The sequence below is a fragment of the Haliotis rubra genome, unplaced genomic scaffold, assembly GCF_003918875.1.
Source record: "Haliotis rubra isolate DU_JTF1 unplaced genomic scaffold, ASM391887v1 Scf136, whole genome shotgun sequence".
Classification (NCBI taxonomy): domain Eukaryota; kingdom Metazoa; phylum Mollusca; class Gastropoda; order Lepetellida; family Haliotidae; genus Haliotis; species Haliotis rubra.
In genome coordinates this window covers 771316-795352 of record NW_025765292.1, presented here as the reverse complement: position 1 = coordinate 795352, position 24037 = coordinate 771316, and the positions used below count along the sequence as shown (strand labels likewise).

The 24037-nt window shown below is 37.4% G+C and overlaps 1 protein-coding gene across 12 annotated transcripts in view; it reads right to left on the bottom strand.

Moving 5' to 3' along the window:
• The window catches only part of LOC124268062, a 133663-nt gene that overhangs the window by 11917 nt on the left and 97709 nt on the right, over positions 1-24037 (bottom strand). Inside the window, exon 1 of one of the 12 annotated variants that reach the window (XM_046703082.1) lies at positions 22384-22407. The exons of 8 other annotated variants lie outside the window; for them this stretch is intronic. Coding sequence is in view for 2 of the 4 variants with exons in the window: in XM_046703078.1 (XP_046559034.1) it covers positions 14394-14414 (21 nt within the window). In the remaining 2 variants the exon portion in view is untranslated. Of the gene's footprint in view, positions 1-3631; positions 3726-14393; positions 14461-20792; positions 20856-22383; positions 22408-24037 lie in introns of those variants that run through there. 3 more of the 12 variants (XM_046703079.1, XM_046703078.1, XM_046703081.1) reach the window with 3 other exon arrangements.

Sequence of the window (24037 nt, the reverse complement as noted above, 5' to 3'; positions counted from 1 at the left end):
CAGATTCTCAGTTATGCAAAAAGGGCAAGACTGTCCTGCCCTTCTAGTAGCGCTCACATACAACGATATGTGTTGCCTGCCAGGTAGCATCAACTACACGGAACAGTATCCCAGGCTACATCACATTGTATCTGAGACCTTTGGTCCCCAGGGAGTTTCACTTTATCAAGTAGTCTCTTTAAGGGCACAAAAGTGGAGATCGATTGAGGACACACACTTCACAATAAAGTCTTTAATGAACCTTCTGAAGACTTAGACACACTAAAAAAGCATTCACAGTCATAAAATCAAGAGAATTCATCTGAAGCATGACTTCATGCCTCAATAACATCAATAAGAAAATATCATCAATACCAGAAATACTAACATGATAAACACAATACATGGGAACCAAACTTTCACAAATTTTTATTCCTGACTGAAAACAGTTTAGTAGAATTGACTGAAAGGCTTGTGCAGCCTTGATGCAGTATCATCTGTTTACAGAGTTTTTCAAAGCAACAAAGGTTCAAAACATTCACTTTTAAGAGTGGAGACTGTAAGTCTGTCATACACCATTGATCTTGCTTTAGCATGCTTTTAACATTTGCCTGTCTGTAGTTAAATATTTGACAAATATTCAACACTGCATATAGGTCATTGAAAAATGGCTACATACATTATTTATGTCACATCTAACACTCTACAACTAAAGTTACAATATTCGGCATAGAATACAGGTCCCTTCAGAATATGATCAGTAACTAATTGCTCTGAGTGTAAAGAAATACATTTGAGTTCTGAATTGTGAAGTAACTAAAATTGTGAATCCCTGTAAAAGTAAGACATGTGGTGTCCTGTCCACGTGTCCCAGTAGCTACAACTGTGAATGAAGGTCAAGGTCACAAAAGAGTTGACATTTGACAATATGTCATCGGAGAGCATGGTAATTATCATGAGGACACATGTGTCAGAGGTTGAAGAACAGGAAGAACTTTTTGAAAAGAAATGAACATCTGAAACATGCGTATTGTTCAACATTTAGAATTGGAATTATTTTAGTCGGAAATATTTTTTATTCGATAATAGAGCTAGTTATTCCTCACAATATCTAGATATTGGTAAATCACACCATAAGACTCATGTGAGCAATAACGAGACACAATCCTAACATTGAGCAAATGAAACAGCCACCAATAATACTGTGATCAAGATGATCAAGGATACTTCCTGTTGAGACACAAACGTGAGTATGTTGTTTACACTATCAGTTCTTTTATGTCTTGATTTAACAAACATACCAATAAGAAATATACTTTCTAAATGTTTCATTTTTTATGAACATCGATTAGTAACCCAAGCCCATCACTGACAAAAGCAAGATCGATCGATTGACTGATTATTCAAGCAATCACTCCAGCACTATTCAATACTATGTGCAGTCATAATGCAACAAATCAATACCTATGATCAATGCAATAAATTATTACCAGAGTCAATAATCAGTGTGCACTCAAATTTCATTCACTTCTCCCTGGGGAGTATAAATCCCTGGCAGCCATCCATCTGTCACATTTCCATGTCATCCTACTGGGTATCCATTCAATGCTGATTGAATGGAGGCATATTTTGAACAAAATCTCTTCCTTAGGAGACGCCAGATGTTAGATGTGAAGCAGTGCGCTGTAGGAAAGAGACTTTTAGGTACAACGCTTGCCAAACACGGATATCCATTAATATCCCCTTCAACACCCCTGCATTACATTTTAAGTTTTATGATGCACTAGAAACAGGATACATATTTATCCATACGCTACAATACTTGCAATGAATGTTGAGTCATGGCAGCATAACCTCAGTACAGGCTTGCAGCACAAAAAAACCTTACAAGCTCAGAAGCTTTGTATCCATGGTACAATACTGCAATGCTGCGTGCTTGGTTTAGTTGAGGTAAAGATTAATGCTGGAATTATTCCAAGGCCTCTATGAGGCCACAATACTGGAATTTGTAATACTATTGACAGGCTCACACTTGTCATACATTTACACAATGGCCAACAGGGTACTTGGACTTACAGATTATTGCCTGTGTACTGGCAAACTGAGAAAAATAATTCCAATTTCCAAGGATGATTTATAGATTGACTTCATATTGCATAAAATGAAACTTAAGAGTATTGTTAGTAAATTCCACACATCAATCCTGGATTATAATAGAAGCTGATTATCTTTCGCAACAGATGTCACTGGGTGTAATAAGGAAAACAGTGATAAAAACAGCACACAAAACTCACTAATCATTAATGCAAAGTGACTGGCATGGGTATGACAATGTCACTTTGCACCAACACAATGGTCAGAATAATGTTACATTTTTAAATGACTCATATGAGGTCTTTTGATAGGACTGAAGCTTATGCTGTAGTGTTAACAAAAGTGGAAGCAAAAGTATAAATTTAACATTTAAAACTGACAAATGATGGATGTCTTACAGCGAAGGCAGAATCAAACTGATTCACAAACCACAAGGCCAAACTACATGTACCAATTCTAATTCATTGTGTACTATTCTAAGATGCCTAGTGGTTAGAACAATAAAAAAACAAACATCAGACAATAAAGGTATAGTTTTTTTATGACGTAACAACTGAATGACATTATCCCGTCAATGCGCCATTCTAGTGTGCCCCCTCGTAATCAAACCATTTTACTTTACGTCACAATGTAAGCGATGTCACGATGCATGTCAGTTGTCATCGCCTCATACGGCCTCCTACAGTAAACTACTCCGTTGCATCCCGTTTCTTGGTTTGCAGTTGCTTCATGCAGCTAACATCACTGGTGGAAACATTACGTTTATGTTTTATGATGGTTAAAATGTGTCAATTCGACTCACAAGTTTTAATGTAAACGTTCGCAATGTTTACATTCCCACAATGCAATTGTGGAATGTCGCTTGACTACTGAGCTTCATCTGGATGTACTGATCTAAACTTACGTTGGTAGTAGAAATGCGATGTTCATATTGCCCCATATGGTTTACGTTAACGACAGATGTAATTAAAATAAATCAGAGAAGATAATCCGAACGTAAACCGTCATCAAACTGTTATCATTTGTTTTCTTCTGGTAACGTTCGTCTTAACGTAGGGGGACAGACATATCAATAGAACAGCGCGCCAGTTAACCCTGTGCGAGGATTCTTAATTTAGGTCACCGACACCGTCGTTTGTTTTCTGCCTTAAATTAATCGTAATTATTGAATTTAAATTAAAGTATTAAGTATTAAATTTGGCATCTTAGAAAAGAAATACAGTTCGCTCTACCACCATGAAGTGTAATAAAGCACACTTTTGCCCTGAACTATTATAACGTTAAAGCACTCGGACGCAAGCGTCCTTGTACTTTAACTATAATAGTTCAGGGCAAAAGTGTGCTTTATTACACTATACATGGTGGTAGAGCTAACTGTATTTCTTAAATAGAATCAGTATTCCAAATCTCACATTATACAGAAAGTTGCACATGCCTAAATCTCACATTATACAGAAAGTTTCATATGCCTAAATGTCACATTCTATAGAAAACTGAACATGCACAAATCTATAGAAAATAGAATGTGACCAACCAAAAACCATGGAAGTAAACATACCAAGCCAATATGACATCAGAGTAATTGGGCACATGGAGTTACCATCACAACCTGTCAAGCCACTTCCAACTTCACTTTACAGATCAACATTACATGTCACAATCCTTCAAGCATTATGTTCTGGCAGTCACAAACATTGACTTATAAAAGAATTTCCACAGTGAACTAGTCATGCTTATCTCATGTTACTGAGTGCTTTCATTTTGCTTAACCATGTATGATATGCTGACTGTAATTCACACCACTACAACTTCAATTCAAACCTTAAGTGAACAGAATTTCAAAATATGTTACTGGTCCATGCTCACTCGTCTGTATACATGATCAACAAAGGTAATTCCATACTTTCATTGTAATTATTGTAATTCAAATACATTTTACAAGAAAGTTCTTTACAACTGCCAGACTAAAGAGCCTGCATTTTGGCTGTTACAAATCCCAACACAAGAAGACTATCCCTACTACCTGCCAGGTTATTATTACAAACACAACCCAGACAAAGCTGTACACCATGCATGACCGGAGACTCAGTGACCTCTCTTTTTGAAGGAAAAACACCTGCCGAGGGCAATCAACTGGAACAATGTTTTTTACACCAGACTTTTGATGCTATACTTGCTGAATCATTGCTGTGAGAACCCCAAACATGGATGTTAGCTGTAACATAATAATCTGTTCGCAAATCTCAGATAATGCAACATATCTGGGATGTCTGTGTTGCAGTAGTATTGCCATAGACCTAATCTGATCCAAAATAACAGTTTGGACAACAAAATTAGACCTAGTTCCAGTGTTAGAAACCTTTCAAAATTTCCCACAAGACCACAGGACCAGTGATTGGACAATAATGAGTGGTCCTGTCTGTACTTCACTGGTTCAAAATAACACTCGTAGATTTACTTAACTATCAAAGCTATAAAGTATGACCAGAAATTATTGAGAATTTTAGAAATATGTTTCATTTGATTTCTAGTATAAACAAGCTTGACCAGCTATCAAGTGCCTGGTTTCATTCAAGAGAAACAACTCCGTTAATCCTTTTTCATTAGTTTGTGAAGAGTTATCTCCCTTTGTTTACTTGCTAGCAGACAACATTTTCAGTGATCCTCAGTATGGGTGATTTAGAGAAGAGGAAGTTGATTTTAGAGTATTATAACAAGGACATCAGATCAGCTAAAGTGATTTCAAGTAGAACAGGCATCCCTTTGTCCACTGTTTATCGTGTTTTGAAAAATATTGCAAATGGATATGGCATTGAGCACCAGGGAGGCGCAAGGTAGGCCCTGAAAATTGACTTTCGGTGACAGGAGGCGGCTTGGTATTCTTGTTTCTAAAAACAGACGAAGGAGTTTAGAAAACTTAAGGCTGGATATAATTGATAGAGGATCTGTGGCTGTCTGTAAGGAGACAATCAGAACTGAGCTGCATGCAATGGGTTGGCAGAAAAGTTGAGGAATTCCATCAGCGATCATGAAACCTGAACAAAAGGAGCGAAGGTTGAACTGGTGCTTACAGCATAGAAATTTAACTGGGACAATGTGATTTTCTCAGATGAAAGTTCTGTGTGGCTGTTTCCTAATACACTGAAATTCTGGACCAAACAAACTAAAAAACCTTTGTATCAGCGCCCAAAGTACAGTCCGAAATTTAAGGTGTGGGATGGCATATCTGTGTTAGGGGCAACCCCCCTTCTGTGTATTTGAAGGGAATATGAACAGTGAGCGGTACACAGATATTCTCGATGGACATTTACTTCCATCTGCTCACGTGTTCTATGGAAAAATTTTGATTTTCAAGCAGGACAACGACCCAAAACATCGTTCAAAGCATTCACAGGCCTGGTTTCGGACCCAAAATATGACATTATTAGATTGGCCAAGCTATAGCCCTGACCTAAATCCAATAGAAAATGTTTGGGGACTTATGAAGGAAAGTGTCAATAAGAAAAATCTGACAAATATTGCTGAAATGAAAGAAGAGGTGGTCAGATATTAGGACAGCATGGACCACGGCTTTCTAGCTACTTTGATCAGTAGTATGCCCGGCCACATTGAAGCCTGCATTGCTGCCCATGGTGACTTGACAAAATACTGTTCACCTGTCTTTCAATCTGGAGTTATGTTGTGCTAATATTCACATTTAATACATGAGTAATGAGTGAAACAAATATAAAAAATTACAATCTTAAATTCTCAATAATATCTGGTTGTACTGTATATTCATATTAACTTTTAACATCTTTAAAATTTTGTAAAAATTCACTGACCACCAGGACCACTGCAAATTTATCATTTAGTGGTCCTGTTGAATTTTTACAGTCAGGGACCACAGGACCAGCGTAAATTTCACGCACTGTAGTTCATAATGTTGCCACAATCCACTACTCTTTCAAAGTCTAGGTTTAACTAATGCCCCAATGAGTCACCATCTCTGTCATATTAGGGTGATGATCAACTGTTGGACCATAAACCTTGAGTAAGCAGACCAACAAAGTGGTGTTGATCTGACTTGGATAAACACCGCATTCTACAAGACTAGTCACCCTTTACATCTGATGCAGATAAACCAGCATCACCACATCCCTAACTGCACTGACAAACCATCAAAACAACATTAAGTTCAACATCATTCTCCATTTCCAGCTTATTGAGTTCTATAATGGTGTTTTTAACTCTTAATGTTTATAAGATAAACATTATCACAAAGAGTGCCTACTGTAAACATCTGCAATCCAGACAACACGGGATACCAGTGCTTTGAGGCAAACCATTATGAAATCAAGAGACAGTTTTCAAGCAGTTAACAAGAACACTGATAGCAATAAAACTACTGATAAGCAGGCCATAGAAAAGCTGTCATATGTCTCTTTTTACAACTTATTTCCACATTACATGCTCAGTCGGGGAACTAAATGTTTCCTAAGAAACACATATGTAACCCTGAAGAAAGTAGAGAATGGTGCTTAATGTGTAATGAATGTCATATCTACTTGAACAAAGTGAGGTGATTACGTATTTCAATCTGGCTGTTTGCCAACTAAGCAACCATTGAAAGATGAAATCTTTAGAGTTTTAATAGAAAGAAAGTGACAAACCATAATAATCACCTGTTATCTCTGTTCCTTGCAATTCATAAGTATGTGTTTATGAATCATTATCATGATGATACCAGTTGTTTGCTGAAGGTGATGCTCGATCACAAACACATGCAAAGGCAATCAATCAATCAGATGCTATCTATGTTTAATGCATCAAATTTGGAAATGTCCTCCAAGATTAGATAGTCACATGTAGACAGTTAATACCATGATTAATCTTAAGACATATGATTCTTTTAAAACAATATGATAAATTACCAGATGATATTTATGATTGTTTTTAGCTACAACATTGCAACAATATTACTTGCTCTGCTGCCTTCCATGCCCATGTGAAGTGTAATAAAGTAATACATCAACTTCAGTCTTCTTGAAGTATGGTATTGTTGTAGGTGTTGTTGCTTTTATTTGTTCTAAAAAGTAAATGTCTCACAAATACGCTTTCAGGGCCAAAGGAGATCCAGTAAGAAATTCCAATGGACATAAAACACAGGTCCCTTCCACAACTTATGTACAATGGCCACTGTCTGTGTGAATATGCATGACTGAGAATCAAAGATCAAGTAGAACTTGAGTTATTACTAATATCAATATTAACATAATTGTTGTCTTCATGACTAAATTTGTCACATACATTATTGGTTTAGCTTTGACGGTCATTCATAGCCCTATCCTCAGTACCCATAATGGGCACAATGTGTGAAGCCCATTTCTGGTGTCCCCCATTGTGATACTGCTGGAATATTGCTAAAAGTGGCGTAAAACTAAACTCACTCACTCACTCACTCACTCAATGATTGAACTTTCATTGCACTTCAGCTGATGTCACTTCCTACTTTGCAAGACATCTCAAATTGCATGTACTCTTCAAATGGAAATTTATGAAAGATTTATTACAAGAGAAGACAGAGTTAATGAGCAACCTGAAAATGTAAAAACCATACATTAATACCACCCTGCTGCCAGTGCTTGTTAATATTTTGTTGTTCTAAGAACACAGACTTCAGCTTTAAAACAGCATGAATAGGAGCAGGCTTGGAGCAGTGACTTTGATGACAACTCTGACAGTCATGTGTGATTGTTACTGTTCATATCATGAAATGTTATGAAGTAACATAAAATGATCTGATCAGACCCAGAATAATGTTGTTAATATGATGTTGTAAATCATCAACACCAAACTCAAGCATTACATATTGTTTGATATTGAGCAGCAGGTGCATCATGTTTTTGTTGGGTGCAATAAGGTTCTTACCTGAGGTTGCACCAGGGGAAGGAAGGTTTCACTTCATTAAATTGAGACATGGAAGAATATTAGAATATTCAAGAAAGTGCAATAGTTCATTCCAAAATTGAAAAAATTTTGTTTTTGAAACCTAAGATAGACAATATTGTTTACACTGTATGTTAACAAAGGCATGACAAATTACTTAGCTCTCAATGGTACACTGCACTTGTTTAACTGTACAACATGTTTGTGGTATGCCAGTACTGATTGACTGAGTTTAGTTTACGACGCTTTTAGCAATATTCCAGCAATATCACGGCGGGAGACACCAGAAATGGGCTTAACACATTGTGCCCATGTGGGGAATCGAACCCGGGTCTTCGGCGTGACGAGCGGACGCTTTAACCACTAGGCTACCCCACCGCCCTGGTATGCCAGTAAACAACAAATGGAGTTCATAGTGTGCTACCACTTATTAGTCTTGCAGTGTTATGAAACATAACATGGTGAGATGATCATTTGTATGGTAACATGCATGCATGTGTGTGTGTGCCTGCCTGTACTAGTCTCAACTTATGTTGGTTGTAGCCCAGAGATAGTTTACGTTTAGTTTTTAAGGATCCTCTTTGACTTTCATTGACATTCAGCTCTACCAACGATGTCAACATAGTCAATATATGGTTGAGAACATAAACACAAATTCAGGCATGTCACACACAGTAACCAAGGGATCCTAAGTCAACACCCCTCACAGCAAGAATGGATCAACTGGGAACACTCTTCTGCCAGAAGCCCCTCTGGGATCATCGTTATAGAGCTAACCCTTTTTCCTTATTCATTGAAGATTTATCACCAGCCCACGATTAGATGAAAATCATTAATGCACAATGAAGTTTTTTGTTTCATTCATCTCCATATTTTGTGAATTTGAACGTAAATAATATTATTTAGGGCACGAGAATGCTGACATAGGAAATGTTGCCATCTATTTAATCCCTAAATGGAAAAAAATGACAAAACACCCTCTATGAACTCCATTTATTGTGGATTGACTGTGTATGTCACATCCCTATGCATGATCACTTTTACTCTTTCCCAAGTAAACACCACAATTCTCTTCCAGCTCACACATGCAGAACATCAACTGGCTAACACAGATTGTAAACATGCAGTGTTTTAAGACCACTGACAATCATATCACATCAGTTCATTCTAATATATTTTTTACAGCACAGCATACAAGTATTCCCAGCAATTTGCATTCCAGGCATTTCATCCATTTTATTGCTCATGGCTATAAATTTGCCAAGTCAACAAAAAAATCTAGACATTGGATGATAAAATTTAGTATTAATGTAATGGAATATTGATCAATCGAAAATACCATTGAAAAAATAACATGGAAATTCAACATAAAATCTAATTAATTTTAGGGCAGAAGAACGTAACTTAAGCCACGGGGCATGCACCATCATGGTGTTAGTGATATAATGCTATCAATATGTAGCACCACCACAAACTGCTGCCACGTTCAGGAAATATAAAGTCCTTTTCATTATCACTGTCCATGTTCATCTTGCATGGATCGAAAATACTCAACTTACACAAGCAAACCAAAAACTGAGGTCTACATTCAGCAAATGTAATTGAAATTGTAACTTCAGTCCTTCTATTCATAAAAATATGTTAAAAATATTACTCAATTTCTCTTGTGAGGTTAATTGTATGCAATGAAGGTTAAGGTCAAACACTTCGTCTAAGCTGACCAATCAGGACATCAACTTCATATTCTATATTCATTTGTGTCTCATTCTAACAGATCTTTATCAATACAAAATGATCAAATATATTCAAGAAAAACAACAGAGTAAGTAGATGAGTTGTGTTTAACCCCCTTTGAACAGCATTTCAGATATATCGATGTAACTCTGGAGGAAGCTCAAATTATGTAAGGTCTTGATAATGACATACTATGGATCAGGCTTAAGCTGCAATTTCCACTTAGGCCAGACTAATTTTATTTCTTGTTTTATGGATTTTTGTCCTCAGAAGACCTAAAGGCAGGAGGGAAAAAAAATAAAAATAAAATCACCAGTTAAAGTAATATTCCTACTAAATACTCAAAGTATTTTACTTTTGACAATTTATGAAGTGTATATAGGGCCAAAAACAATCTAAAAAACCCATTTCTTTGTAAGTATACCTTTTTGGCCAATAAAAACATTAGGATTTTATTTTTTGAGCGGGGAAAATTAATTTTTATTTTTTTTCGTATTCTTGAAAAAATACGACAGGTGGATCCGTAAAAAAAAATAAAAATTGTCTGGCCTTACTATCATCAAATCCTGACACTCCAAGGGACACAACTCTGCAATAAGAAATATCCATATCATATAACATCTCTTGTTTTTATGTGTTTCTCTCAGGATATACAAGCTATGATGACAGACTGTACGATGATGGTGAGCTGACCTGCCCTGTGCAAGTTTGAACCGTATTATTATTAGCCAGAGCCACTGAGAAGGAATAATTCTTGAAAAGTGACAACAGAAACAGACCAGCTCTCAGCTGTGACCCAGTGTGTTGCATGTTGTCATACCTAAACAGGGAAGATCTCACATTATAGACTTGAATGCAGGCAACTGTGATTTTGTTATTGTGAGAACCCTCAGGAAACAACAGTAAGTTTGGCCTAAATGGTACCAAAGACAAATCAAGTCATTCTCAGTATATTTACAAGAGGCAAACCTTACATTGGGGTGAACAAAACTGTCATTTCATGCAAGGCTAATTTCACTGGAACCTTGAACTCACAGCTGTGTGGTAGCAAGTACGTGATTGTGGTACAAGGCCTCCCAGAAAATGTTCATGCTTAAAAAACACTAAAAACAATACACAAACAAGATCTTGTCGAATGTGACTCTGTTGATGACATATCACAGATAAATAAATTAAACTAATTAACTCAACACAGTTGTCACAAGACAGTTAAAGTCTGTGTGACAGATGACTGTCCTTGCTCTAAATCATTGCCTATCTCTCATTTCAGTCGGTTAAACATTTCGAAACTTTCCAGTCCTTGGGAAGTACTGCTACACAATCTTGGCACATTCCAGAATTTTGTTTTTGATCAGTTTTCAGATTCATTCAAAATATCTTTTAAAGTTCACGCAGAAATGTATTTCACCTTTCTGAAACAAAAATGTTTTAGCTTGAGAAAGCTGCTTTCTCTTTTTATCAGTCGTTTAATTTTCATTGCTCTGATATAGCTTGCAATGAGATGGTAGCAACAACAAACAAACATAAAGGCATAAGAACTGTGATGGGAAAGCCACCAGATCCATACCTATAATTGCAGTTATCCCTCGCCATAACGCCGGTCTTTGGGTCCATGGATGATCCCCCGAGTTATGAGACACCCGCGATTATACATAACCCGGAATAAAGGCCAAGTAAAAATGTATTTTCCATGGACATAACAGAACTGCTATTTCGTGTATTGTACTATATCGTATCATCGGAGGTGAAAAAACAAACTTTGTAAATGAAAATAAATATGTGTATAGGAAACCTGCAATCAAACTTAAACATCACTTAACACGATAATTCAGGTTGTCCTTCCTGGTATGCTACCAAGGCGTACATAACAATCAGCTGTGTACTCATGTTTTGCTCCAATCTACCGGTGATTCAGTTAAAAGCGACCTGAAAATATAACATCAAAGGATTTCTATTCCATTACCAGAATAATTGATATCTCAAGCAGTTATTTTAACGGAGATAATATATATCGCTATGGTATTAGTATTATGCATGTTTTCTACGAACGTATTTAACATAATAATTAACATAGGTTCAGCACTTTGGGTTAAGTGGATGGATACATTTTACGTATGAGACAGTTTGACAAGTCACCGTTGACTTCCCGCGGTACCTGTCTCTTTGACTGTAAAAACACAATATTGGCAATTAATTGTGAAATATAACTTCAATGAGTCAGTAACGCGGACCTTGGGGGTCCATGGATGACGAGGGAGTAATCTGTTCGTGATTGCTGAGAATAATGTGAAATTGGTGCTATCGCGGTAGGAAGTGGTAATTGCGTATAGAATGAGGTGATGTCATTTCACACACGTTTTCTCCTATGTTACTGTGAACAGTTTTAATGAATGAAAATGGGATAAAATTTAATCAAAGAAAATGAAATCGAGGAAGATTGTTTTATTATGAGTTTTCTGACATCATTGGGTCCGCTTCAGATGGATGGCAGTGTTTAAACACACATTTCAGATTTAACATTTCTTATAATTGGCATTGAAATTATAGCGTGTCACATGTGTGTTGTCAAATCACAGCAAACATTGTCAGAGGTCAGACGCTATTCGTGACCGCGTAAGTATACTCGGTTGACGGCGTTTATTTATGATAAAGTTAAGTTCAATCAGTTATTTCGATGTTTCTCTGTTCGTCTGATTTGAAATAACTGAAAAAGAAACAGAACTCATCTATTAATTTGGTATCTGCAGTTGCTGTTTTGCTGACTTTGTAAGTAGACAACTTGAGGTGATCTCGAACTAACTTTCAGGAAAATAGCGTCCGTCAAGCAAAGAAATGCATAGATTTTGACCAAATGATTGATTTCTAGACATTTTAGAAAAGGTTTACAATGATTAATAAAATGACGGTACGAAAACCGAAAAACTAATTTTTTGATTGCATTACGGTATACCGAACTGAAGGCAAAATACCGTGGTTCTACTAATACCGTGGTATACCGTTTCACCCCTATCTCAGTAATTGACATTTAACCATTTGCATTAACAAATGTTCTAACAAGTGTTTTTTTTAGAATTCCAAAGCTGTCAATCAAAATATCTTAGTATGATTCTAGAGCGTTGTTTTTGCATCCAGCACTAATAGAAATTAGCATTAATCCCATAATCCTTGCAATGATGTGATGAATGTACAGTGCTAAGGTATCATAAGCTTGTAGACACTTGCCACATCTATTGGTTCTGCTGTACGTTATCTTTAGTAGTGGACTATAAATGTTGGTTTCTGTGTGAAAATATAGTCATCCAGAAATGTTCATGGAAATACCATCATCAGGTGAGAGAGGCAAATGGCCCAGGTGGTCAGTAGGGCTGAAATGGTATGTATTGCAGTACAAGGCCTTCGGTTTGGTCTGTTTCAGTTCGGTATATGAGATATGATCATAATGCAGAAAATTGATAAGAGCCAAACCTTACATTGTTTAATAACATGGAGAAAAAACAACCATAATCTTTATTGTTTTGAATGAGTGAGTGAGTGAGTGAGTGAGTGAGTTTAGTTATACGCCGCACTCGGCTATATGGCGGTGGTCTGTAAATAATCAAGTCTGGACCAGACAATCCAGTGATCAACAGCATGAGCATCGATCTGCGTAATTGGGAACCAATAACATGTGTCAACCAAGTCAGCGAGCCTGACCACCCGATCCCGTTAGTCGCCTCTTACGACAAGCATAGTTGCCTTTGTGGCAAGCATGGGTTGCTGAAGACCTATTCTACCCCGGATATTCACGGGTCTGTTTTGAATGAACGAAACTGGCATTTTATGACTAGATAGAAACGACAGTACAAAAACCGAAATGTAGGATTGCATTACGGTTTACCGAACCGTAGGCAAAATACTGCGGTTCTACTAATACCACGGTATACTGTTTCAGGCCCTGTGACTGTTAACTGTGTATCACTGTAACCAGACAGCATCCCATGAGGTCAATGCTTTCAGAAACTGGCTTGCCACACCCTGAGTCAGTAAAGCCCATAATAGCTTCCATATTGTTGCCTGCTGCAGAACACAACAAGCTATAAACATGCTGGATAGGACTTGCTCGGTCACTCTGTCTACCTTTCTATACCTCGTCTTGCTCACTGGATGATTAAAAACACATACAACTTCACTGTTGTAAAGAAGTCTACTGTCACAATAAGTTGAAATACAAGCTGATTTTCTCACGGGAAATCCTCAGCATGTAAAGAGCCACAAAGTTGGAGTCATGCATTAATGACCTTTACCTTTGTATCATTACTTCAGTATATCCTCTTGTTAAATAGTGAGTGAGTATGGTTTTACTACGCTTTTTAGCAATATTCCAGCAATATCATCGGCCGGGGACACCAGAAATGGGCTTCACACATTGTACCCATGTGGGGAATCGAACCCGGGTCTTTGGCATGATGAGCCAACGCTTTAACCACTACCCCATCGCACCTCTTGTTAAATACATACTAATAAATATAACATAGTCAATTACATAATCAGATAAAAATTCATTGTCATTTGCTCTATGTGTAAAATATGCCATGAAAACAGTTAATGTTGTCAAGGTCAGGTGATCAACATCAAGGCCTCACAACCACAGACATTTTAATGGACATCAATATACTTACATCCCTGCATGGCTGTCTCATCAGTCATCATTCTTCAGTTCATCCTTATAACACCATGGACTGAACAGATTTTACCTGAATATTTGGCCTTTATTACCGACCTGAGATTTGAAATAGGTCCAGGACAAAAAATAGAAATAGAGCATAGTCCATGAGGATTAGTTGTGGCTTTACTAGACTATAGTTTATTTCAGCAAGCTAGCATTTTCCTGTAACTTGATCTGCCCAAATGTGTTTGCCACATGGGAAACATCAACAATCAAATATGCCAGCGTGAAGAGGGAGGTTGGATGTTTGCCAACAGTCAACTGCAACGCCTATTCAAATAAATATATAGCTTTTTTCCTCTGTGTTGGAAAAATTATTCAATACAATTTATCGAACCAACATGTGTTTCTGTGAATTACATTTCATTAGACTACCATGAAGAAAAGGTTCTTTATATCCATGAGAGAATTATCACTGTAAACAAATTTCTTTTGTAGTGGTGTATATTCTTACTCTTCTGTTCTGGAACTTATTGCTTAAGATGAAACAGCAAGTACCGGTGTAAGGTTGAAATGTGAACTGCTTGTAATAAAGCAAGGGGGCTTTCGTTTAGTCAAGGGTAAACATATACTTCCTGCAATGCCAGCATTGCCAAATGACAAACACATGGCAGGGATTATTGTTTCATTTGAAATATTTCAGTGAATTACCTCTAGCGCTATTTGAAAGTAACTTTCCATATACAGTTAATTGTTCTGTCAAAAGGCCTGCATAAGCCAAGTAAAACTAACTATGGGTATAAGTTTGAAGCCAACAATCTTACAAATCATTATTATGAAACCTGACTGTTTGATTGTGTTGATGCAGAGAGATTATATTTAATTTGCCATCGTCCTCAACATCACAAGTCTGTTTTAGGAATTCAATTTTTTTTATTTGCAATGTTTGTGAATTAGTGAACATGCATTGTGTCTTTACCATCACAGTTTCTGTGCATCTCTATACAGCTTGCTGCTGCTGTTGTCAATAAAAACACTCCACCCTCTCTACATTATTAAACAGTACCATGTGCTGACATCTTATTTGCTCGCCATCAATGCATATTTTTAAACATCTGCAATGTTTTTCTTTGTAAAACAACAACTTCCACACAGGTGTTCGCAGTGAGTGTGTGAATGAGTATAGTTTTACAACACTTGTTAATAGAAGCGACAAAACGCTTTCTACATTCATAACAAATCTCTGCCAAAGGCAGAGTCGAGTGTACAATTCTGATTATATCATGAGCAGATATTTGTTTCAGCAGTATTACAGCTGTATGATGCTGTTTGTAAACAATCTGAACCAGACATTCCATTGATTGTCACCATGCGATACGTTGACATAGTATGTGTTTATGAATCACTACGAAATAGAGATGATACCAGGTGTTCACAAAAAGGTTTGCGTATCCTGCCCTACTGGTGGCACATGTCATAAACATATGCTAAGTCTAGTCATTTGTTCACCTGAAATAATTCGGGAACATATGGTATAAGTCAAAATAGGGAATTGCATCGGACATAATTTTTGTCAGACGCATCAAATTTGGAAATTTTGTCCACATGTCTACCATAAAACCTCTTGGAAGCTATATACTGAGGCCTTGAATGTTGTAACCTTGACCAAACAACTTCTGAGCAAGAGTGGTATGACATTCTTTGAAATCCTGATAAAAAGAACATGCTCGATTGTACCTCCATTGTACCAAAGGCTGGAGCTGTTGGAATATTGCTAAACGTGAAAGGGAAGTTGACTATTGGAAAGTTGAAATCATCCCTTTGGTCATACAGCCTTGTGGAGAGTTTATTGTCACTCTGAATCTTTATGCATAGATCTAAATATGAAACAGTTGAGGCGGTCTCACTTGTATCCTTAATTTCAAGTTCAGGTGAGTAAATCAATGGAAGACAATGCTATCCCCATAATATGCCAGCAGGATACACAAGTAGGGTAGGGGCTAGAGAGAGACTTCTTACATGTCTAGTGATGACATGACATAAGAATACCCTCCAAATTCTACTAGTACTTAATCATTATTAAGCAGCCTCGTGATATTTGTTATATTCTCGTATTTTCACTTATCTTTACTTCCACATTATCAATTCATCAACTCCTTGATTTCATTATTAATTTGGTCATTTCATCACTTTCAGCCACAAAGATATTTTTACTGTACATCAATGACACATCAAGCCCTTGTTTCTCTTGATTCAGATATCTACAGGCTGACATTGATATAGCTAAAATATTGCTCGCTGCGACACTGAACAATAGACACTGAAGATATTATAATCATTACATGGACAAGCAAGATACTTGATGATCATTGTATGTGTACTTGTGAAATGTTCACTTTCTTTTTAAAAAATTGTAACAACAAGGTATTCATTAAAACTCATGAGCGTGAGTAATTGCATGCAATTCATTTCAGACGACTTGGATGTTTAAAGCAGACTTCAGTATTTTTGCAAAAGTTTCACTGTCTGTCAGCAGAATGTGTGCCCAGAGTGACACAAGCCTTGCGTTTTCATCACTTCAGTGACACCCACTGGAAAGGGTATGGCTGAAAATTAGCTCATTAGATCCTGGTACACCAACAGGGTTGCAGCCCCCCTGTGGCCCACTAACATCAGTGGGAAACCTTATTTTACCCCCAAATGTTCAAGCAATTATTATGTCATCCAACATGTGTACAGTACACAACACCACAAGAATCATGTCAAATTTAATGGCATGGCTTTAATAGCCAACAAACAAAATAGAGACAAAACCTATAGGAGCTAGATCAGATAGGGAGGGAGCTCCAGAATAGAATTTGCATGGGTATGTTTATAGATACTGTTATCTCATAAGTATACACCTGGAAACATGCAGTGCCACATTTCAACATATTTTGTACAAGTTGGTTTCATTCAGAGATGCCATAGAAAGTTGTTCTGAGGAAGGTTCAAGTTTCACTCCCAGACCAACTGTCCCTGAACATTTCCAAACTTGAAACAAACAAAGCATAAAATAAGTTATGAAATATACAAATAAGATAATCTCTTATCACAAGAGACCCTTTGCCTTGACAAACCAAACCATCCGCTCATTACATCTAAAGTTAAACATTGAGAGGTTGGCATTCAAAACTGTAGCAGGAAGATACACTGGAGGAAATCATTGTCATAGTCAATCACTGTCTCAGTTATGTTCCAAAAGTTGAAGAGTGTTTGTTTCCGATTGGCATTATGGGCAGGGCATTGGGAAACCTCTTTCAGAAAGATACAGGTATTAACATAAGGTCATTATGAAAAGGTAGTTAACAGTTTGCAAGTCAATAAGATACAATGTATTATATCCATTCTGGAATTACAGCAAGTAGCGTTATAACATTGTTGTACTGTCACTGAATGTAACAAGTGGTGTGTTTGGGATTACACTTACTCAATAAAGTACAGATTTATGTACTTTTGAGATTGACTCCCATCCCTTTGGGTTCAACCATAAAAGTACTTCAATCTGTACTGAAAAAGTGTAGTCCCTATAAAATAGGGACCACTTTCTGCAAGGCAGTATGTATTAACTGTCAATGAACAGTGCCAGTTACATAGGACCACTTTCTGCAAGGCAGTATGTATTAACTGTCAATGAACAGTGCCAGTTACATAGGACCACTTTCTGCAAGGCAGTATGTATTAACTGTCAATGAACAGTGCCAGTTACATTGGACCACTTTCTGCAAGGCAGTATGTATTAACTGTCAATGAACAGTTCCAGTTACATAGGACCACTTTCTGCAAGGCAGTATGTATTAACTGTCAATGAACAGTTCCAGTTACATAGGACCACTTTCTGCAAGGCAGTATGTATTAACTGTCAATGAACAGTGCCAGTTACATAGGACCACTTTCTGCAAGGCAGTATGTATTAACTGTCAATGAACAGTGCCAGTTACATAGGACCACTTTCTGCAAGGCAGTATGTATTAACTGTCAATGAACAGTTCCAGTTACATAGGACCACTTTCTGCAAGGCAGTATGTATTAACTGTCAATGAACAGTGCCAGTTACATAGGACCACTTTCTGCAAGGCAGTATGTATTAACTGTCAATGAACAGTTCCAGTTACATAGGACCACTTTCTGCAAGGCAGTATGTATTAACTGTCAATGAACAGTGCCAGTTACATAGGACCACTTTCTGCAAGGCAGTATGTATTAACTGTCAATGAACAGTTCCAGTTACATAGGACCACTTTCTGCAAGGCAGTATGTATTAACTGTCAATGAACAGTGCCAGTTACATAGGACCACTTTCTGCAAGGCAGTATGTATTAACTGTCAATGAACAGTGCCAGTTACATAGGACCACTTTCTGCAAGGCAGTATGTATTAACTGTCAATGAACAGTGCCAGTTACATTGGACCACTTTCTGCAAGGCAGTATGTATTAACTGTCAATGAACAGTGCCAGTTACATAGGACCACTTTCTGCAAGGCAGTATGTATTAACTGTCAATGAACAGTTCCAGTTACATAGGACCACTTTCTGCAAGGCAGTATGTATTAACTGTCAATGAACAGTGCCAGTTACATAGGACCACTTTCTGCAAGGCAGTATGTATTAACTGTCAATGAACAGTGCCAGTTACATTGGACCACTTTCTGCAAGGCAGTATGTATTAACTGTCAATGAACAGTGCCAGTTACATAGGACCACTTTCTGCAAGGCAGTATGTATTAACTGTCAATGAACAGTGCCAGTTACATAGGACCACTTTCTGCAAGGCAGTATGTATTAACTGTCAATGAACAGTTCCAATTCTAGTACTGCTCATCTGCACACTGGCCTAATATTTTGATATATGCATTTTCAAGATCCCAATGACCTAAAGTTTTAAGTACAGTGATCTCATTAGTACTTACACAAAATAAATGAAACATATTGACCAACATGTCTCTTTTCAGTCATCCTACATTATGAAAACTTACAGGTAATGAATATGTTTTTAATGAATATTGAAGACAAAACATTTCATACATCAAATATTGCAAACCACCATAAATGTCTGATAATACGCTCAGCATAGTGGTCGCCAAGATACACTCATCTCCTGCTTATCTTATATCTCAAGGGTCCATATTGTAATTTCTCCCTATCTATGTCCATATCTTATTGGGGTCCAAATGATACACTGATCTCCCCCTTATCTTCAAACTTATTTAAGAGTCCACATGAAAACAATATTTTCCCCTTATCTTAGTCAAGGGTTCACAAGAAATGTAGGCTGGTTGGTTTGTTATTTAACGCTGCACTCAGCAACATTCCAGCTATATGGCGTCAGTCTGTAAATGACCAAACCTGGACCAGACAATCTAGTGATCAACATTTGGCGTCAGTCTGTAAATGACCAAACCTGGACCAGACAATCTAGTGATCAACATTTGGCGTCAGTCTGTAAATGACCAAACCTGGACCAGACAATCTAGTGATCAACATTTGGCGTCAGTCTGTAAATGACCAAACCTGGACCAGACAATCTAGTGATCAACATTATGAGCATCATCCTACGCATTTGGGAAATGACATACGTCAACCAAGTCAGCGAGCCTGACCACCCGATCCCATTAGTAAGCCTCTACAACAAGTATGGGTTACTGAAGACCAATTCTAACCCAGATCTTCACGGATCCCACATAATCTCAGCCATTTAATGAGAAAGTAGAACTATCTTGCTTTCTAGCAAACAATTTTATCATATAAGGCCAGACCAATTTTATTTCTTGTTTTACAGATTTTTTCTTCAGAAAACCTAAAGGCAGGTGGGAAAAAATAAAAAATCACCAGTCAAAGTAATATTCCTTTTAAATACTAAAAGTATTTTATTTTGGGCAATTTATGAAGTGTATATGGGGCAAAAACAATCCAAAAAAATTATTTTTGTAAGTTTACATTTTTGGCCAATAAAAACATGAAAATTATATTTTTTGAATGGGGAAAATTAATTTTTATTTTTTTTCTTATTCTTGAAAAAATATGACTGGCAGATCCGTAAAACAAGAAATAAAATTGGTCTGGCCTAAAAGTAAAATAAACAAGGTAATTTAGGGTCCTAATCATTTTTAAAACAAAAATGAAAATGAAAAACTTATCTGATTTAGGTATTTATTCAGCAGTATTAGTAGAAGCCTATCCATTTTTGCTTGATATTACTGCTTCATTTTGACGAGAGGTCATCTATTTCAGAGCCTGGCACGGTACATTTACAGTGCTTCAAAAGAAATCAAGATAATTTTTAATGTAGGTTTTCTGGGAGGTAGGGACAGAATAAATCATTCAATTTGTTAAGATATATTGTTTATCTCTCCAGGGATTAAGTTTAGTTACCTTCATGGCCATCACACCAAGCCACTGATTGGGCCTGCCGCTCTTCACAGTGGTGAGAACAGGTATAGTATAGTCTGAAACATATCCCCTTTTGAATATTTATCGCATGATAAACAGTTAATGATATAGACAGTGGTATCTCCCATCAAATTGGCTCATTTGATCCAAGTTTACTTCAGACATGAAACCATTCCTGTGGTGATCACTATCAGATGCTGTAACCAAACTGTAGCTACTGCTACCAGATTTACTGCAACATGACACCTATCAGTTCATCATGGTAGCCATCTGATACAATAATGGCTAGGTCCGCTGGATCCGGGTGATCTGTTTGGTGTGAATGACCTATATTATTAACTACAAGGCTTGTTCTTATTTCAAAGAAATCACCATGGCCATCTAGCAAGGTCAGTAAAGATGTGATACAGGTTGACACAAATACTAAGGAAACATCTGGAGTCAGGAATGTCACCTTGATTAGGGAGGAAGGCATGAAATCACGGAGGTCTCAGGAGCCTTTACCACTGGTGAAACACTTGAGAACAGCAATGGACCTGACAAGTCAAGGAATCTGGGATTCAAACCTATAACCAGCAGTGCACAATTCAAGAGTTATCCTTGGGTTGCTATCTATGACCTTAGCAAACTGTAAAACACATCACTAAATACTCCATCCAGTTACTGTTGCGTTAAACATGTTAAATGTCACTACTGCAGTTAAAGAGTGAGTGTGAATGAGTGAGTGAGTGAGTGTGTGAATGAGTGAGTGAGTGAGTGGTTGAGTGGTTGATTAAGTGATTGATTGATTGAGTGAGTGAGTGAGTGAGTGAGTGAGTGAGTGAGTGAGCGAGTTTAGTTTTACGCCGCACTCAGCAATATTCCAGCTATAACGGCGGCGGTCCGTAAATAATCAAGTCTGGACCAGACAATCCAGTGATCAACAGCATGAGCATCGATCTGCGAAATTGGGAACCGATGACATGTGTCAACCAAACCAGCGCGCCTGACCACCCGATCCTGATAGTCGCCTCTTACAACAAGCATGGGTTGCTGAAAGTATATTCTAACCCGGACCTTCACGGGTTGAGCGAGTGAGTGAGTAAGTGGTTGAGTGGTTGAGTGAGTGATTAAGTGAGTGAGTGAGTGAGGTCTTATATTGCTTTTCAATATTCCAGGAATATCATGGGACAGCAGAAATGGGCTTCACATATTGTACCCAAGTGGAAAATCAAGTCCAGGTTTTTGGAATGATGAACAAACACTTAAACCACTAGGCTACCCCACTTCCTGTTATAGTGCACGAGGCAAAATCCTCAGCTTAAATGCAGCTCATTGTTGACAATATTTCAAAACGAAAACAAAAATTCATGCATTATTGAAAAAATGAAACTTTCCACACAAAAAATCATTTGATGGAATATTCATAAAACAAATTTCAAGTCATGAAAATATATATGCAAAATTTCAGCCCTATTGCTTTAAATAATAAATATTTCATTTGCCTGCCTTGGCGCAAATTGATGGGTGCTTGCAAGTACAACTAAATTAACTGTATTAGGTTCACCTACATGTGAATCTAAGCACATCTTACCTTAAGTTTGGCCTGGATCAGCCTTGCCTTCGCTTTAAGGCAAGGCCGACCATACAAAAACAGCCCAAATTACAGTACCGGGCTGTTCTAAAGATTATAGCCCTTGTGAGGAGATGGTTGCCAATGACAACGGCAATAAATCATGTTGATACAAGTAACCTGACACACTGCTGGCAGGCTGCCAAAGGTTGCTGGGTTGCAGCCAATCCCAGTAAGGTGTTATCACAAACTTTAAATGCCAATGGCAATTTGCTCAGTGGGGAGCCCACCATCACTGGGCATTTACATGCAAATACAGCAACATAGTCATAAGTAAATATTTGAAGTCTGGGAGCGCAATAAAAACCATGTGAACCTGATTAGTAGTTGCCATGGCAACAGCCCATAATCAATAGCGGAAACCGCCAGGGTTCAGGAGCCCCAGCACAACAAAAGAGCCTGGCCGTGTAAATGGGCGGGCATTATTCAGTTGGAGTTGACACATGAACAGAGATAATGACACAATGAAAGGATTCCTTCCATGCCAATAATGCACTTTACTGGTCTTTGGTACACTGCCGAACCCATTTAAACTTGCATTAGCATAAGAACAGAAGCAACCTCTGTACGCTTTATAACAAGACAGGGACATGAAGTAGTATTGATTTCAATGATTTTTTTTTTGTGTGATTTGCTATACGCAACACAAAATATTTTCACGTTGATAGATTATGTAAGCGTTATACAGAGAATACCACCCTTTCTCTATACAGTCAAAAGTGGGAGACAAGGAAATTTTCAGAATGTTGAGGGACACAGATATATACTGACCTGGCGACAACATACCAACATATCTGTACATCATGTGAACTACCACACTGTACATAGCCTGACAGCCTGGATGTCTTAGACACCACTATCTTGACCATGGATGCCGAATGATGTATCACGTTTCAAAACACTTTCTGATTCAACTTACTATCGCTAACATGTTTCCAACTGTATATCAATATTAAAAGTGTAAGCATGTCAGCATTCCATTTGTCAAATATATGGCACATGTGGGACAAGCTAACATCCGTTGATGGGAGACCAAGAAAGAGAAAGTATAGGTTCAAAACAGAGGTAATATTATTCCCTAGGCATACCATGCCAAATATTTACTGCACACCAAATTCCACAATAATTCCTTAAAGCACTTTAAGTCTTATTATCATGGCACAGCTGTTTCCAATTATTTCAGATTTCTGGGGGCACAATTGAGAGACACCATTGCTAGGTTCAATGGCAAATCAATGTGGTATTCAGGGACTTAAAAAAATAAAATCATTTTTCTGTATTCTTAATAATACAATCAACAAAAACCCTTTCCATAGCCAAGCAATATCTCTGCCAAAAGTGCAGCTGATTGTATGATTCATACTGCATCATGAGCATATGTTCATTAATCGCTATCAAATAGTGACGATGCCAGATGCTTGTGAAAAGGTTAAAAAGCATGGGAACATGTACTAAAAGTCAAAGTAGGGAATTGTATCTGACATACATTTTGTCATTGATGCATCAAATTTGGAAATGTCATCCATAAACTCTCCCTGAAAGTTGTACTAAAGCCTTGAATGTTGCCACCCTGATCAAACAACTTTTGAGCAAGAGTGATATGGCTCTCTTTGAA